At 32.1% G+C, this 16,766-nt stretch overlaps 1 protein-coding gene and 1 long non-coding RNA gene across 3 annotated transcripts; one reads left to right on the forward strand and one right to left on the reverse strand.

Moving 5' to 3' along the window:
- Nucleotides 1-469: 469 nt before the first annotated feature.
- On the reverse strand, nucleotides 470-13,112 carry LOC106065147 (uncharacterized). Of its 2 annotated transcripts, none has more exons than XM_013223907.2 (14): nucleotides 12,973-13,112; nucleotides 11,271-11,466; nucleotides 10,769-10,839; nucleotides 10,245-10,334; nucleotides 8,691-8,900; nucleotides 8,339-8,454; nucleotides 7,423-7,543; nucleotides 6,527-6,752; nucleotides 5,650-5,714; nucleotides 5,296-5,430; nucleotides 4,943-5,188; nucleotides 4,053-4,159; nucleotides 3,543-3,681; nucleotides 470-2,296 (listed from the first exon to the last, which is right to left on the reverse strand). In XM_013223907.2, exons 1-14 carry the CDS (start codon nucleotides 13,049-13,051, stop codon nucleotides 2,145-2,147), a joined length of 1,953 nt encoding a protein of 650 aa, XP_013079361.2. In that variant the 5' UTR covers nucleotides 13,052-13,112; the 3' UTR covers nucleotides 470-2,144. The 2 variants fall into 2 exon arrangements, with proteins under 2 accessions (XP_013079361.2, XP_055887323.1); XM_056031348.1 differs by lacking the exon at nucleotides 12,973-13,112 and adding an exon at nucleotides 11,744-11,844.
- Nucleotides 10,778-15,872, forward strand: LOC129926541 (uncharacterized). The gene is made up of 2 exons (XR_008778250.1): nucleotides 10,778-10,896; nucleotides 11,933-15,872. It is a non-coding gene; the product is annotated as an uncharacterized LOC129926541 (long non-coding RNA).
- The last annotated feature ends 894 nt before the right edge of the window (nucleotides 15,873-16,766 follow it).

Below are 16,766 nucleotides of genomic sequence, written 5' to 3' on the forward strand. Positions count from 1 at the left end.
CAAAGGGAGGGAATATCAGAATCAGAGAAACATGATACAAGAAGTCATGCTTTTAATTGAATCTCTGCATACCTTTCATCCGACTAGCATTCTACTAATGGCCTTTGTGTGTGACTCGTATATTGTGTCTAGTGGAACTGTTATCACAGACAGGAGAGGGGGCAAAGATGAGTATCTGGCGCGTAAACTAGAAAGCTTCGGGTAGGAGGGAATCATTAGACTGCTGGCTACCCACTTAAGAGAAGAAAAATCTTTGCTGCCTTAAGCGTAGACCCAAAAGATGGGAAAGGCTTTGTAAGTCAACGCCTCTGACCCCATAAACTGTAGGGGCACCCGCCGTGCCTTTGAACGCATCAGCCGACATCAGTGGAAGGAACTGCTGTGTTGGCGACTTCGTTCCGACCATAGCTAATGCCCGGTTCAGCAACACTTGCTTCTTTGTGTAACAAAGTTAAAAAAACAACACTGGAATTGTTCAATTCATAAAAATGTATTTAAAAAATGTCTGTTAATGTTACACAACACAAACAAGTATGAAATGTATACACTGGAAATAAAGGAATGTAGATAACTCTTACTTAATGACACAACCTTGAGTTACCGTACTCAACTTGGAATGTGAACTGGAAAGCAGGTATAAAGACATAACTAGTTTAATGAACATGACAATTATACAAAACTTCAAAAAGGCCTATGATGTTTTGTTGTAGACATTACCAGACAGCAGTTTTAGAGGATTTTTTAAAAAAGTTTTTCAGTTTAGAAATGACTCCTACTTTTAAACACTTGATATCGAAATAGGAGTTCGAAAAGATGTTTAAAAACATTTATGTATATTATATTTATATATTTTTCTTTGATATATTTGAGTTGCTATAGAAACTAAGCACTTGGTTCTCCATCCATGATACAAAAAGAATTGATGCTACAACTAATCTTCACTAATTAACTCGTGACTTGAAATAAAACAATGAAGTTAATCAGAAAGACAATTTAAGTTTACAGTGATAAAGAAGAAAATGACAGTTTTTTTTTTTTTAAGTATAATATATATATGAAATGCTATTCAAACTGAAAATTTCTCTTGCAATCATCAAATCTACACAAGCCATCCGACTGCCATGCCTATGATATGTACATTCAGTAAAACAAATAGAATATACTTATAATTGCATTACAATAATACAGAGGTTTATTTACAACATTACAGAAGGCTTTGAGTTTTACACAAGTACACACATTTTCTTGTTCATTCAGAATCATGACAACATTTCTTTACACAATACTTGAATCAAGACTAAAGAACTATTTACAATATAGACAATTTGGAAGGCACTCATTAACTATTAAATTGAAAAGCAAAACGTTCTGATCAATCATTTTTTTTTTGTGGACCAATTTATTAAAAAATTATCACTCACATAAGCAAACTGTGATATTCATTTTTGTGACATTTTATGAGCCTACGTTATAATTCTTTTATGCTTTATCATGCATTTTTCTTGAGCTAAATATAAATACACTATCTGAAATAAAAAAATTCAGTGAAATCAAAACAACAACAAAAATAATGTCATTAAAAAAATTGTATTGTTGTATGAGGTTAATGAGTATCTATTGGTACTGACAACACAATCTTTGATGTAGTACTGTGTCACAGTCAAACAAAAACAATTGATGTCACCAATCAAAACCAACAAGCTTTAACTCACAATGAAAAATATGAAGTTAATTCCTGCACATGTGATACAAATAAAACAGAAGAATATCAAATATAAACAAATGTTTGAAATAAACTATGAACTTTGTGAAAGCTTAAGAGCAATATAAAAGATATTGTATATTACATATTCAGATCCAATCCAGCATTATTATAAACATTTGATTATTCACATATATGTACACTAATATTTGAATAACATACACAAGTATAATATATTCCACTGATTTCACACAAAAAAACAAACAAGAAATTAAATAAACTCAATGAAAAAAATGCTTTCAATTTTTAAAACATACTATTAAAAAAAAAGAATGTATTTTGAAATCCATGACTCACCATATTTCCATCACAAAGCTAAACAAAGAAAAATACATTTTCCCATATACATTCGCTTCACTTGCAAGTTTTGTTCTGACAATGTTTACAAATTTTGGCTTGCTACAGCAACACACATAAAACTAACCAGTGTTACTACAGAAATACACACATGTACAGAGCCACTTAACACATAGATAACAGTTGGTTTTAAGTAAGGGTTTAAGCCTGGATCAAACCTCTGAGGACAGTCATCATCTAAAAACAAACAGAAGATTACAAAATTCCTTAATTTAAAATCATATTAATTTTATAAATTAAATTTGACAAAGTTCATTCTAAACCAAAACAAATATTGAGAGAATCAAATTGATGCATTTGTTAGATAGTACTGTTGCTATTAAATTTAGTTTAGGATTATCTTTTCCTAGCATTTAGACAAAAGATGGAGTGTATTGTACATATATATGCAGCATTGTTTTATTTTATGCAACCCTCTGCCTCTTTTAAGTTGTAACTTAGTTCATCATATTTTATAATTGTAATTTCAAGTTTGTTTTGTTTGTTTGTTTTGTTTTACTTGTTTCGGATGTAACTTCAGAATCGATGATTAATACATCCTAGACTTAGATGCTCAGACGATGGCAGAAGACAGGGTTTTTAACTCTGGACCATCATGAAACAGTCCAGAGAACAAAATATACCACACGACCAGGCAGCCAATTTATTTTATTTAGCAGCCAACAGCATGCCCGCCTGTTAGGTTAAAATATAAAAAAAAACAACTAAAAAAAAGTATTATTGAAAATCTGATATCACCATATTCTGTAGTATGCTAAATTTTGTTGAGCCACTACTTTAAGGTCTTCGGAAAACAAGCCATATTGTTTTTAAATATGCAAACTATTAATACTTTTTTCATACCTATACACCATTTCTAAAGGAAGCTCATATTTTTTTGTTCTTTTCATAGCACAAGTTTTTCTATTGGTCAAAAAAAATGTAATAAAATGTATATATACAAATATACTCAAGATTTGACAAAAATGTGCACATTGTAAGCACATATTTATACGCAATTATTAAAACAAGATTCAATAGATAGCTCATGTAATTGAATTGTTATATGTGTAGTGCCAGTGCCTTCATCCTTATGTTAATCTCTCAGTCTAAACAATTCTGCAATGTTCCCACCTGAATGTATTCAAGCATGCAACTAGCAAGTGCTCAAGCCACATATGAATTTGGGTGAAAACACACACAACTTCCTTTAAGATCTTATTTCTGATTAGCAGTGCCTAAATAATTTTTTTTAATCAGCATAATGTAACGTAAGATAATCTACTGATATAAAGCTTCCTAAACAAACTTTATCCAATATTTGGACCCTCACTTTTGGCACTTTGACTAGATTAATGTGGTTTGGTCTATATACTTTTTCCTAGAAAGTTTAGCATTTAAAAAATGATGACTATTTGAGCTATTGAGGCTAAGCAGTACTTACACAGCCTCTCAGAGTCAGTGATTTTCATACTAAATCCAGTGCCTTCAATCATGTAGCTCCTTGAGTTCTGCTCCCGACGGCAGCGGGCAGTTTGACTCCTTGAAAGGGAAAAATCTGTCCAACTAATGCGCTCATACACCTATGGATGTAGGAGAAAGTTACATTTATCATAATAATAATAAGCATGATTTGGGTGTAATTTTTTAAATTAGTTTCTCATAATATTATAATGTAAAATTTTGATAAGTATTTCTCAGAAATTTTTTTTTTTATGTTGCAAAGGAATACTGAAGCATATTACTAAAGAAATTATTCACTAAAATAGCTTATACAAAAATCTCTCATAAAACCTTAATGCATAACTTAAAAAAAAGAAATAAATTTTTAAATACTTCATACTACTGAAGCACCAAAAAAAAAATTCTTAAACAAAATAGCCATTCAACAGCAGATGTTTATTTTCACAATCACTTTATTTACCTTGAGAAGGCTAAAATGAAAGCTACATACCCAGCAACGGAACATAGAAATGGCATCTTCTTCATCGTAGGTGATCAGGTAAGATTTCATATCCTCCATCCAGAATCCCACACATGTCAAAATGTGGTCAGGTTCATCTAATGGCAACAGATTACATTATTTATTTATATATTTGTCACTGCAGTTATAATGCACAAAAGAAATACTAATAAAACCATAGACTATTGTAATATGTGCCAACAGTTTGAAACTGAATAAGTTTAAGTGCAGAAAGACAAACAGTGTGCACCACCTCATGAAAATGAAAACAGTCACACACACACACACATCTTAAATAGGTCATTCTTACTTAAGCATCATAGCCTAATTGATCATTTAATAAATTTTAAGATAATTTCAAGACACAAGACAATCTGTTATGATTGGACTATAGCAAAACTGATTGAATGTAAAAAATAAAGGACACAAAAGTGCTGCTAAGTAAAACAGAACAAACAAAACACATCAAGCTTTCTTTGGAAAAAAAAATATTTAAGAGTTTAAAAAATGTGTACACAATTGTTCTGAAATATATTAGCATTTAAGCTGAAAAATATGTGTTCTATTGAGTATATTTTAAAATAGTCAAAATTTTAACCATTTAGTAACAAGAAACCTTAGACAGCTTGAATGCTAGTAGCCATTGTTGATGTTTTTATTATTATCAAGCATTAAAAATTCTATATTGTGACTATACTAGATTTATTTTTGATAGTTTGTATGTCGATAATATCACATCCTAGATCTAAGTAATAATTCCCAGAAGTTTCAAACAAGTCATTACTTCTGTACAAATTTTATGGCAATGGAAAATGTTTTTTGGGTAGTAACTCTGTGGACCCACGTAAATGAACATGAAAAATGATTGACTTAATACTGACCATACTCTCCTAGAGGCCTGCCCCTGTAGTCCACACTTTCACAGTACTCAGCATCCACTTCAATTTTAGATCTGTCATAGCTGCAAGACTTAAACTCTGAAACCACTAATCTACAATTTATAGAGTGACGTGGTTTGTCTGTCACACCACGAATCCTCGTAGAATATTTTTCTAATTCACCATTTACATTCTGGGTGAAGCTGTAGCGACCACCAATCGGGCAAGCAACAGGAGATGGAGGATTCACTGCAAAGTAAATAAAATGAAATACTCATGTTCTGTTACAATGTTGTAATACTTCAGCATTAAATAAATTGCAATAAATTTACTGAGGACAATCAACGATTACTTACTAATTAAAACTTCATATTTCCAGTCTGTATCATTGCGATTGAATGTAAAAAACTGCCAACTGCAAACTTCACGAAACTTCTTTGTCATGAATTGAGTATCAGAGAGCTCTTCAGGTGTCAGTCGAGAGGGTTTACCTAAGGAGCAAAAACAGGTTAATAAACTATGATTTTATATATATATATATATATATATATATATATATATATATATATATATATATATATATATATCTAAATAAGAAGTTAATAAAAGTTTCCATATCACTGTTAATAACCATCAGGAGAAAGTTTATTTTCCTATAGCAAGAAAAATCATTTGTTTGAAAAGGATTAACAATGTAACTTTTCTCTTACCTACTCTATACCGCACAATTCCATGATGTCTAGGTAGAATGTCATAGCATACAAAGTCCACTTCACTAGAAAATTATTGAAAATAAAAATATTGCTTTAATTTGTAACAATTCAATTTCTAAATTTAAAAAAAAATACTCTAAGGAAAAACTTTATTATAATAATTTTTTTTAAAATTTGCATGAAAACAAGGTATTATTTGTATTTCCAGCTGCCTTAATGTATTCAACCACAGGTTAACTTGAGTTAAATCCCAAATAAAAATTCTTAATCTTTACCGGGATTTGAGTTCAAAATTCTCAATTTGGCATCCTAGCAAGATTTGACAATCATAGGTCTTACAAAAAAAAATAAAATAAATTGAAATCCCTAAAGCTACACAATTTTGATCTCATTATATTGTTAGACCTATCAAATAATTTAAAACAGATACATTAAGCTTGGCTTTAGTATCCAGATGTAAAGCATCATTAACAATTTCACTGTAACAATTTCACTGTAAGTTCCTGTACAGCTTATAATGGGTAATAAACTTAAAAGCTACTACCAAAATGGAAAGCTGCAGTAGTTGGAGGTCCAGAGTTTCAGTTCTGGTCAGAGCTTGCCATTGTTGCACTCTATTTTCTTGTACCATTTTCTCCCAACAAGTCTATTCCAGTGTGGCTATAATAGTTACTCCATTATTTGTTTCAGCACTTAACTTCAAACTTCTCATTGAATAAAAGTGAAGGCAATGAAAAGATGACTTGGAACTCAGTTAACCAAGGCATTGTTCTGGCTTTAATAATTAGGTCACAGCTAGACTATCACAGTCACTGAAAATTCTGCAAAACTCCAAAAAGAATAACTGCATTACCTGATACTAGAAATTACTTACCATTTTCCTACAATGTACTTAGTCATGAGGTATCTGGTTCCAAGTGTCTGCTGACATGACAGGTAAGTTTCTTCAAACTCAAACTCATTCTTTGTAGTGTAATAGTGAATATGGGTATCATTGACAACGACTCTAGATTTGAACTGCATACCCTGGGTAAACCATTCACCAGAGATGTTTCTTGGCAAGTTACACTGTGGGGTGATGTAAGGTGTCTGGGGTGGGGCTGTGGAAATTGTTTTTAATTAGTATTGAAGAAACTGAAAGGTAAAAACACAGGTTAGTGGTTGAGGTTCTTACACATTGCCATAATCTAACCATGTTTTTATTGCTGTTTCCAAAATAGACAAAAATGTTTTATTAACTATTATCTCCATCCTGACACTATCACAGAATTTTCTGTCAGAAAAATGCTTTCATCATCAATGCTTTAAAAACTTAATTTAATTTCTTCCTTTAATGTTGTTTTCAATTACTTTAAATTTAATCAAGAATAGCTTCCCTTTGTTAAACATCATGATTATCCAAAACTAAATTAAAATAACTTTTATTTTTAAAAATGAATTTGCTTTATAAAAAGAACACAGACTTCCCTTTAATTCTTTACAAAATGCCGCATTTTATATTATAAAATACAGACGTTATGCCCTGCACATATTTAGTCTATTTAATCATGCATGTTAATCAATGACTCAAACTATGCCAAGTCATTGGTTTCCCTGGCTAAAGCATTCTATGCTTTAATAGTATTAGAGAAGGAGTATTTATTTGTCTTTCTGAGTATTTCAATTGGTTTTGTTTTTTCTATGTATTTATTTAAATTCTCTTTATCCACTCTACTGGTTTAAATAAGAAATTGAAAAACTAGACATTTTTAAAAAAAAGGCAATACTAACTTCTCCTAAGTACAATTCTAACAGGAGCTTCATACAAGCTGTTAAGTCCACTGCAATCAGCAAATCGAGACATGACCCAACGAATTGAGTTATCTTCTTGTTTTTGGTTTTTTAAGGTCATCTGTAAAAGTATTTTATAGTGACTGTTATTGAAAGGAAAACATAAAGAAGTTCAAATTAAGATTCATCATTTATAATATTTAATGGTATCAAAAAGAAGTTAACAAAATAGCATGCTTAAAGGAAGTACTGTGGACATTATAAAAGATGTTTATTACACAATAGTTGAACTTCACACTAGAGGCATCCTACTCTGCATAGATAGAAAACTAGTAGAAACAAATTTACTTTATCTAAGATGTAGGTTAGTTCATTTCTATATTTAAATTCATGTGACAATAAATATTTCATTGATTCTGTGATGTCCAGTGAGGAATAGTCCTGATATCAAAATGGTAGGATTCTTTTATAATTTTGTTGATGTCAGAAATAAGTACTGAACTTCATACACTTGCTGTGTACAATAACATTGTCAGCTACAGAAATAATAAATAAGTCTTTAGGGTTGAAATTGTAATAGATTGCTGAATATCATTGATTATTCATCTGCACTGAGTTTCTTTAGATTAAAAGGTTTGGCTTAAAAGCTATTCTTCATTTGTTCTCATGTTAAACTGTCACATATTATAATAAAAAGGCTTGTCTTAAGATTAATGAGGAATGCAGTATTTCCCATGGATACGCAGTCCTAGCTGCGACATACATATTTTGCCACATCCACTGTCACATATTATTTATCAACTTAAAAAAGATTTTATTTCAGACTAACCTTTATTTATCAAGCTAGTTTCTGTTTAGTCTTGTTGCCAACTTAACAATGAAAAAAAAGAATGATTTACTGATAGAAAGTACTTACCATACATTTATATTTCTCCCTAGTGTCTTTCTGCACGGTGTCTGCTATAGCAGCAAAGGAATAGCCAATGCCACCAACAACAGCAAACCAGTTGCCCATACACTGATAACGAATAGCTGCAAGACAAACAAAAATTAATTAATTAATATGACATAAATACATCACTTGAAATACCTATAAAAGTCAAAAACTAAAAGCACTTAAAAGCAATATAACACAATTAATTTAGAAATTAGTACTAATATTTAAGTCTGGGTGCATTTTTTTTTGTATGAAGGTCAATTAAGAAACAGTCAATTCTTTATCTTAAAACAAAATGCTCTTTTTACTCAGATAAATTTTAAACACTTACTTTGAGATTTGGATGTCTGAACACCAGGACATCTGGCATAAGTTATAGTGAACACTTGATTATCTACGTAGGCTGAGCCAGGGTCCTGGCATGCTTTTACAATATTGTCAGGATTGTCACAAATACCTCCACCTCCCCAGTTGACTTCATATGTGAATTGGTAAATACCTTCCCATGTGGAGATACAGTTCACAGTTTGGAGAGTTTGACCTAAGAACAGAAATGGATACAAACATGTAGTACAGAGTTGACATCAATAAGCAAGTCACAAGCACATTGTTAAGATTTATTCATTGTTAAACACAATTAAGTATTTTGCTCTGAATCAAAGGAGGCCACAATAGCTGAGGCTCAAATTCCCAAAGACATTGTTTGAAGAACAACAATAGAAAGTGTTATGGAGAAATAGAGTAACCAATATACAAAAATATCTAGAGGAAACTGTTATGAGAAAAGATGAAAAGCAGCGGGAGAGGTGTGGCATGAAATAAAAATAAAAAATAAAAACTCTTTGTCACGGGTACTGTGTTGTAGGCTTACAATTGCCAACTAAATAATTAACTTTAAAAACTAAAATTTTACAAGGTGGCTAATGGAAATATCCAGGCAGCTGATATTGCACAAGGGTGACAAAAGGTTGCTAGATGGATATTCGGTAGACATGATGGAAAGCTATTTGTCTTCTCCAATTCAGAGTGAGGCCCTTGCTGGGTATAGGAGGCAGACTACAATTCATTCTATGGCTACTATTCCTCTAGCATATGTTTGGTGATTGTAGCTGTTTTGTTATTGAAATTTGTAAATTTGATTTAAATCAATAGGAATTTGGCTTTGGAAGTTTAGATCAATAACTTTCTTCTTTAATTGACTGTTAGGCTACATATTTCTATCCTACAAATGTGCAAGTTTGATCATGTTCATCAAAGGCCACCTGGACAGTTGGTCATGATCTGACAGAAGCTACATCATTTTTTTTTATTTCATTATATTAGGATTTTTTATAAGTGCACTTCATAAGGAAAAGACACATTGCTTTTGTGCCATCTGTTAGGGTTAGGGTTTTAGATTTCAATTCCTAAATGTGCTATTTACTATCCTAAAACATATTCAAAACTTTTTTTAAAAAAGATCAAAAAGACAGTTCAAGTTGTACACATTTACTCATCTTAGATGGGTTTTTATCTCAAATATATATATAGTTGCAAGCACTAGCTTTGTTTTTCCAAGAAAGACACCTGTATTTGTTGTTTTTAAATTAAGTCTTTAAGCTAAATGAAACCTACATTATCTACAAAAAAGATCTTCATTGTTCTTCTACAATAATGTTAATGGTCAAAATAGTACTAGAACAAACAAAAAAACTGTTTAATTACATATGAAATTTTTTTATAATAATATAATATTTTTTTTATAATATAATTAAACAGTTCTCACTCTCAATTTGTTTTTAAAGTGTTTCATTTGACCCTTTAATCTGGAAGAAAACATTTTGGGAACCCTCCTTCAAAAAAACATTATATTAAAAAGGTTTAAGGATATAAAAAAGGTAATTACGAAATAAAGTAATAACTTGATCTTGTGAAGGCAATAACTGTTTTCCTTTACACATTTTGTCTAGTCCAGTATTTGTGGTGAAACAACTACCTGAAAAGAAAGGACACAAAAATATATTCATCCAAACAATGATCTTTTCAAATGTTCAGTTTCTTATGACCAGTTTTAAATAAGTTGCCCCCCAAAATAATTTGTATTTTGATGCCCAAAACTTAATAATAATTATAACAGCAAATAACAAACTTAATGTACCGAAGATATCCCAAATAATTTTTTTTAAATCCCCATCTCAGATTGTATAAAAAGACACTAGTTTCTTTAAATCAAATAATTGAAGCTAAATGATACTTTGATTAAAAAAAAAAAAAAATAAATGCTTTGTTTTCTTAGACAAATTCTGATCTGAATTTAAAATATGTCTTAAATTATTGATTTATTTATTGACAGTTTTAAAGTAAAAACTATAAACATAACTGTACTCAATTCATGTCTTTAATATCAACTAACAGCTAAATACCACATACTTTGCCTGACTTGAAGAATATTCAATGTCCTCCAAAGTATATCCATACAGAAGAAACACTTATCAGTACCACTGTTGATAAAAAAACACAAATGCTTAAGCTTCAGAAGACAAGAGGCAAAGGTCAAGGTAGTGTATTTTTTTAAATTATAAATAAATCTAGTTTTAGTAATAAGATTACTTTGCATTTAATTTATATATGAGGGTTGAGAAAGAGAGAAAAACATTAACAATTGAAAAAAAAAGCATTAAAATAAAAACAGTGGCATAATGTTATTGGGGGGGGGGGGGCATCAACCAATCCCCACATGGATAATGGAAACAAAATGGTCTCCAAGACAAGAGTTTGTGTTTGCTAAAATACATGTTTCTGGAGGGGAAGAGATTTGCCAATATAGTGTCAAGCACCAAGGTTCAGTTTAGCCCTTCTATCCCATTGTATGTGTATCTCAAACTCTTCACTCCTCTCAGTGCATATATTTGTGTGTGTGCATTAGTATTACCTTTCTTTCCTCATCAACATGGTACTGTTTATACCCACAACAAAGTCCTCTTCAATAGGATGATCATATCTCTCAAGGCAAACCATGTCACTCCACCTATCTTCTGAAACAATGATGAAAACATCACGACCAACTTCCATGTAGTACCAGTCTCCTGCATATGAGGGGTGAATTTTACATCCTTGAGTAACTTGACCTGACAAAACAAAGACTCAAATGTATAGCCAGAACAGCAACAATTAAACAAAACTTTCAAAAATAAAATTATCTAATAGAAGGCATATATATAAGTAAGTTAAATCCTGGATTGTTAGTAAATTATATAGTAAGACCAGAAATGCCAAGAATCCAGTTTAGATAAAGATATTTTATTTCCTCATAACAGTGAAAAAGTTATCATAAATTGTGGCATAGCATGATTTTAGACAAAAGTTTGCAATGAATTTTATACAGGGGGAGGGGATATGACTGACCTTTATTTGTTTTCAGCTTATACACAATTGTATCTATAAACCTTGAAATGAATGCAGATATTCCATTACTGTGCTACATTTAGTATCAGTTGTAAACCCTGTTTTGGAGAATTTTGTTACTAATCTAAAATGATTTGAAGTTGCTATGTCTCTACTATTTATATAGCCTTGTCGTTTCTATACTTTTAGAGTTCCAGTCTCGAGTCGATTGAGTCTTAAGGATCTATCATGGTGTACCAATCCACTGTGCACTCAGTGATGGGATGGATTTCAAAGTTATCCTGTGTTATTGCTCTGTCAAGCTTAGGATCTACAGTTGAGTGCAGGAGCTGGGTGACTGTGACTTATAACCATTATATATGCACTAAAATGAGATCTGATCTACAAACATTGCATGTATTATTTGCCCATCATTATTTATTAATATTTTATATTGTCTTAAGTCAAGTAGACAATATTAAAAAATATACATTATCTAGAATCAAGATTATTTTTATTAGATCTAGGATACAAGAATTCTGGATAAGTATAAATTCTAGCCTTGGTAATTATTCTTATAGATCTATCTAGATCTAGATCTTTTAATTTATACTAGAATCTAGATCTACGTCATTAACCTATCCTATATTATAGGCTAAGATTTTTTTTCATTGATTACAAATACTTTTTGACTTGTTTTTAATACAGCAGCCTTAGTAGGTGGTAGCCCTAGTTTTATATATATTAGTATAGATCAAGAAGATCTAATACAAGAATAGTTGAAGTTGAAGAATACTATGTAATACAGTGGCACTGTGACTGACTGTGACTGACATAGGTGGATAATAATCATTGATCTACACCTAAAAAATAATAGGCTACTGTGACCTAGCTAGAAACCAGAGAATGAGGATCCGATGAGAGCTTTGAATGTACGTTATATTTTTCAAATTAAATTTACCTAATCTACTTAATCTAGTCTACATCTTTAATCCTATAGTTCTAAATCTTAACAAGATCTAGATCTATATCTTTCATGAAATTATAACAATTGTAAATTATTTCACAGATACACACAGTCACAGTGACACACCGCTGTGTGTGACATTTCCGGGTTGTCTTAGTCAGTCTTAGTGTCTAGAAATCTAGACTGTCAATAAAGACGCACTGCGTATCTATTTTTTTTTATTTGCTTCGAAAGGATAACTCAAATTGTTAACATTACTTAAAACTAATATCTAAATTATTACCTTGTGCTCCGTGAATCATGAATGCTAAGTATACTATTACAATATTTCGAAGGCCTGCTCCCATGGTTTTGGGAGCCATTTTGTTGTAACTTTTCCCCCCTTGAGTCCACTGTCTTGAAAGCGAGGCTTGTTTTCAGGTGTATGACCTATTTCTACCCTCAACAGGAAATGTATAACAAACTTCGAATAAAGAGAGATATATAGAGAGTCTAGGTCTTTATATAAATGTCTATATTATAGCTTTATATCCGCTCTCCTTATATAAAGTTCTCTAATTTTTTTTTAAAAGTGTGTTTCATTTTACAAATAAAAATATAAAGGTCTAGAAATGATAGGATCTATTATTCTATTCTAAGTTTGAAACATTTTCCCCCACTCGTTGACAAATGTATTTCTACTCCGTCATCACATGTAGTTCTATACGTCATCACATGTAGTTCTATACGTCATCACATGTAGTTCTATACGTCATCACATGTAGTTCTATACGTCATCACATGTAGTTCTATACGTCATCACATGTAGTTCTGTAAAATGTTTGTAAAATGTTTTACATGTTTCGGATGTTCCTTCAGAGTTGAAGATAATTACTTCCTTGTCCAAACCTCCCGCAGGACGACGGGGGATGGGAGCGGGCAGGGTTTAAACCCGGGACCATCGATAAATCTGAACGACAGTCCAGCGTGCAAACCGCACGACCAGGCAGCCATCCAGGAAATGTATATACGTCATCACATGTAGTTCTATACGTCATCACATGTAGTTCTATACTTAAGTGTGATTAGCAATTTGGTGAGACGCAGAAGAAAATGTTCTTACTCATCAACTGGTCATTAAGTCGATAACACAGGCGGACTAGCTACACGGGCTCCCAATCAAATGCCCGGTGGCCGGTACCTACATGGCCTATATGGGCTGATGGGGATGCAGGTGTAGTCACTTTGAATGACAGTGAGCCCCGTTAACTTAATTGGTCCTCGCCGTAACGTTTATACAAGATTCGTACAGACATAACTGTGTACTAATATACTAGACCCATATTGCGTAGACCTAATAATATGGATTGGTTGGACACTCGCCATACCATGCTTCTGTGAGTTTCAAGCCTATACGTACACTAAGATATTAACAAACATTATAAGACCAAATTTTTTATAGTTACATTGGTGTTGACATACTCGGGGGAATATATATTGGGACCCTGAACTTATAGCCCAAATTAGTAGTCATTGTATAAAAACAAACGGTCTGTAATTCCACCGTAGACGATATTAATTATTTTTTTTACATGGCGTGTGCAGCATATTATTTATTTGGGTCGGTTCGTCGCGAGATCCTAGGATTTCCTCGCTACAAAGACATTCACAAACCAGTGGCGTTGCTATTATAGTCATGTGCAGGTGGTGTGGGCCGCGCGGGGCATCAACTGATAAGAGGCATCAAACTGAGCACAACATTTCTTTTCTCAGCGATATACACCAGCTGTAAACTTTCTAGTAAAACGCGCGCTACACCGTTAGAGACGTTTTTGAGATCCGTATCCGCACCCACCCAAGTTTTTGAAGTTTCCATGAAGTTACGAAATAAATATATATTTAGTAGCCTATATATAGGCCTGTGGTATAGACTTATTGTAAACATATATATATATATATATATATATGTGCATTTTTTAAACTAAAGTATGCCTATAACTTTTTTAAAAAGAAGAACAATGATCCGATATTAAGTTTTTTTTTTCTTCTAAAATATAGGCACTTGGCATGCTTTTAGTATTACTAATAAGCGGATTTTTATTAAATCAATTACATAGTTGAGTAGGCTATATTTAACTTTAAATAAAACAGCATTATATCGTGTACCTACTGTCCTTGCTCCTTTTTTTTTAAGTAGCCTACTGGTATGCTTGGCTATGTTTTATTATCATTGTTTAAAAGTGTGAGAAATCTATATGAACATACAATATCACCTGTTGTTTTTATTGTTTGTTTTCAATTCACTAAAGGTATTCATATGGGATTTTAATAAGAGCTCGTTTTGTATGTTTTGGATTTTAAAGATAATTACCTCCTAGCCCAAACCACCTGCAGGTTGGCAGGGGATGGGGGCAGGCAGGGTCCCTGGACCATTGATTGACAGTTCACAAGACAAGGCAGCCAGGAATTATGTGCTAAATGACTTTTTGGTCAATCCCTTTCTAACAGAATGATACATATCAAATATTAAAATATAGCCTATTTTTAACTTGTCAAGATATTGTAAGTAGGGCACTTCTTTAGATATAGGCATGGTCCAAATACTCTTGCATATGTACATTCTAGTATAAGGATGCAGTTTTAGTTGAGAATCATAATGTAATATGTACTGTTGGCTTTGAAATGTTTTTGGATAATGCTTTTAATAAAACAAAGTTTGGCTCTGTTTTAAAAGACTTTTGTCTGACTCAATAAATGTATCAGTTGCACTATATCAAATAAGCCAAACATCTATTCAGATTAGGGGTGCACCGGATAGTACTTTTTGATATCCGGCCGGGGCCGGATATGACCGGATAGTAAAATTTGATATTCGGCCGGGGCCGGAGCCGGATACCTAAGTGTCTTGTTAATAGCTTGTGTTGCTGAACATTTTACGAAACTGTTAAATAACATACCTATATTGGTTGGTTTTATTTTTTTTTCCTTTTATATACCTTATTGTTTTAAACTCTGTTACTGATTGATTTATTCAAGCTTAACAGTATTTCTAAAAATCTGTATAGCATGAGTGTGTCTCTGTGTATGTACGATGCCACCAACTGTAAAGGATGTGTGTAGGAAGGTCAATGTAAATAATGTTAGTATATATTTAACTAGTTACTAATGTATATCTCATAAGTAAAGTGCAATCTGCCTTGTATAGTGGTCGGATGTATGTGTTCATGAATTTCAGACCAACAACCTGGTCAGATATACCTAGTGAGCCTAGACATGTAGTCCTAGTGTAGTGTGTATAGTTGTTTGTGTTAACCATCAAGCATTGTTTTAATCCTTGAGCATACGCACGCAATTGAGTTGGGTGTCAGTCAAAAAAGATAACACATTGGCATGGTCAGTCAAGCATATAGATAAATTATACCCGTCCACTAGTTAGAGGTCAAGGGTTGCACATCTTTGTTTTATTTTATTGTGCAAAGAACGTACGTAAGAAACATTAAATGCAAAGAACGTATGTTAGAAACATCATCCTTAACTTATTACTTATTAATTATTTTATTCGTGGTTTCAGTAACTGATACAAAAGAGAACGATAGTAAGCCTATGAATGTCAGGTGTGTAAAGGTCGTCCTAGCCTGATACACAGTGGCTAAGTACGCATCTTAAGTAAAAAAAATTAGTAATAACAAAGAGTTGACTGTTACAAATTATTAAGAATATCGTTATCAAATCAAGACACTTAACTGCAGGAGTAATATTCAAGTTAACACGTTAGAAAAATTATTTAACCATAATATTTATTGACAGTGTAATGTCCTTTGTTAGCACGTTGTGTTTTTTCATTCTGGTTTTAAAATGGTCAATGTCTATCAATAAATTGGGTCTCAATGACCAAAGAAATAAAATAAAGAGTAGGGGGTGTTTAGCTCTCCATTTAAAGATAGCACTGGTCGTGTCTTCTACAAAATAATTAGTTACTGGTTTACTGGGCTATATAATCTCGCGGTTTGTGTTCTGTGTAGCTAAAGGTCACTCGTTTAGATGCGTGTGATCTTTAGTCCAGCTTACTAATTGAGATTTATGTTCAAGTAACTCGGC

This window comes from Biomphalaria glabrata, chromosome 5 (genome assembly GCF_947242115.1).
Source record: "Biomphalaria glabrata chromosome 5, xgBioGlab47.1, whole genome shotgun sequence".
Lineage (NCBI taxonomy): Eukaryota > Metazoa > Mollusca > Gastropoda > Planorbidae > Biomphalaria > Biomphalaria glabrata.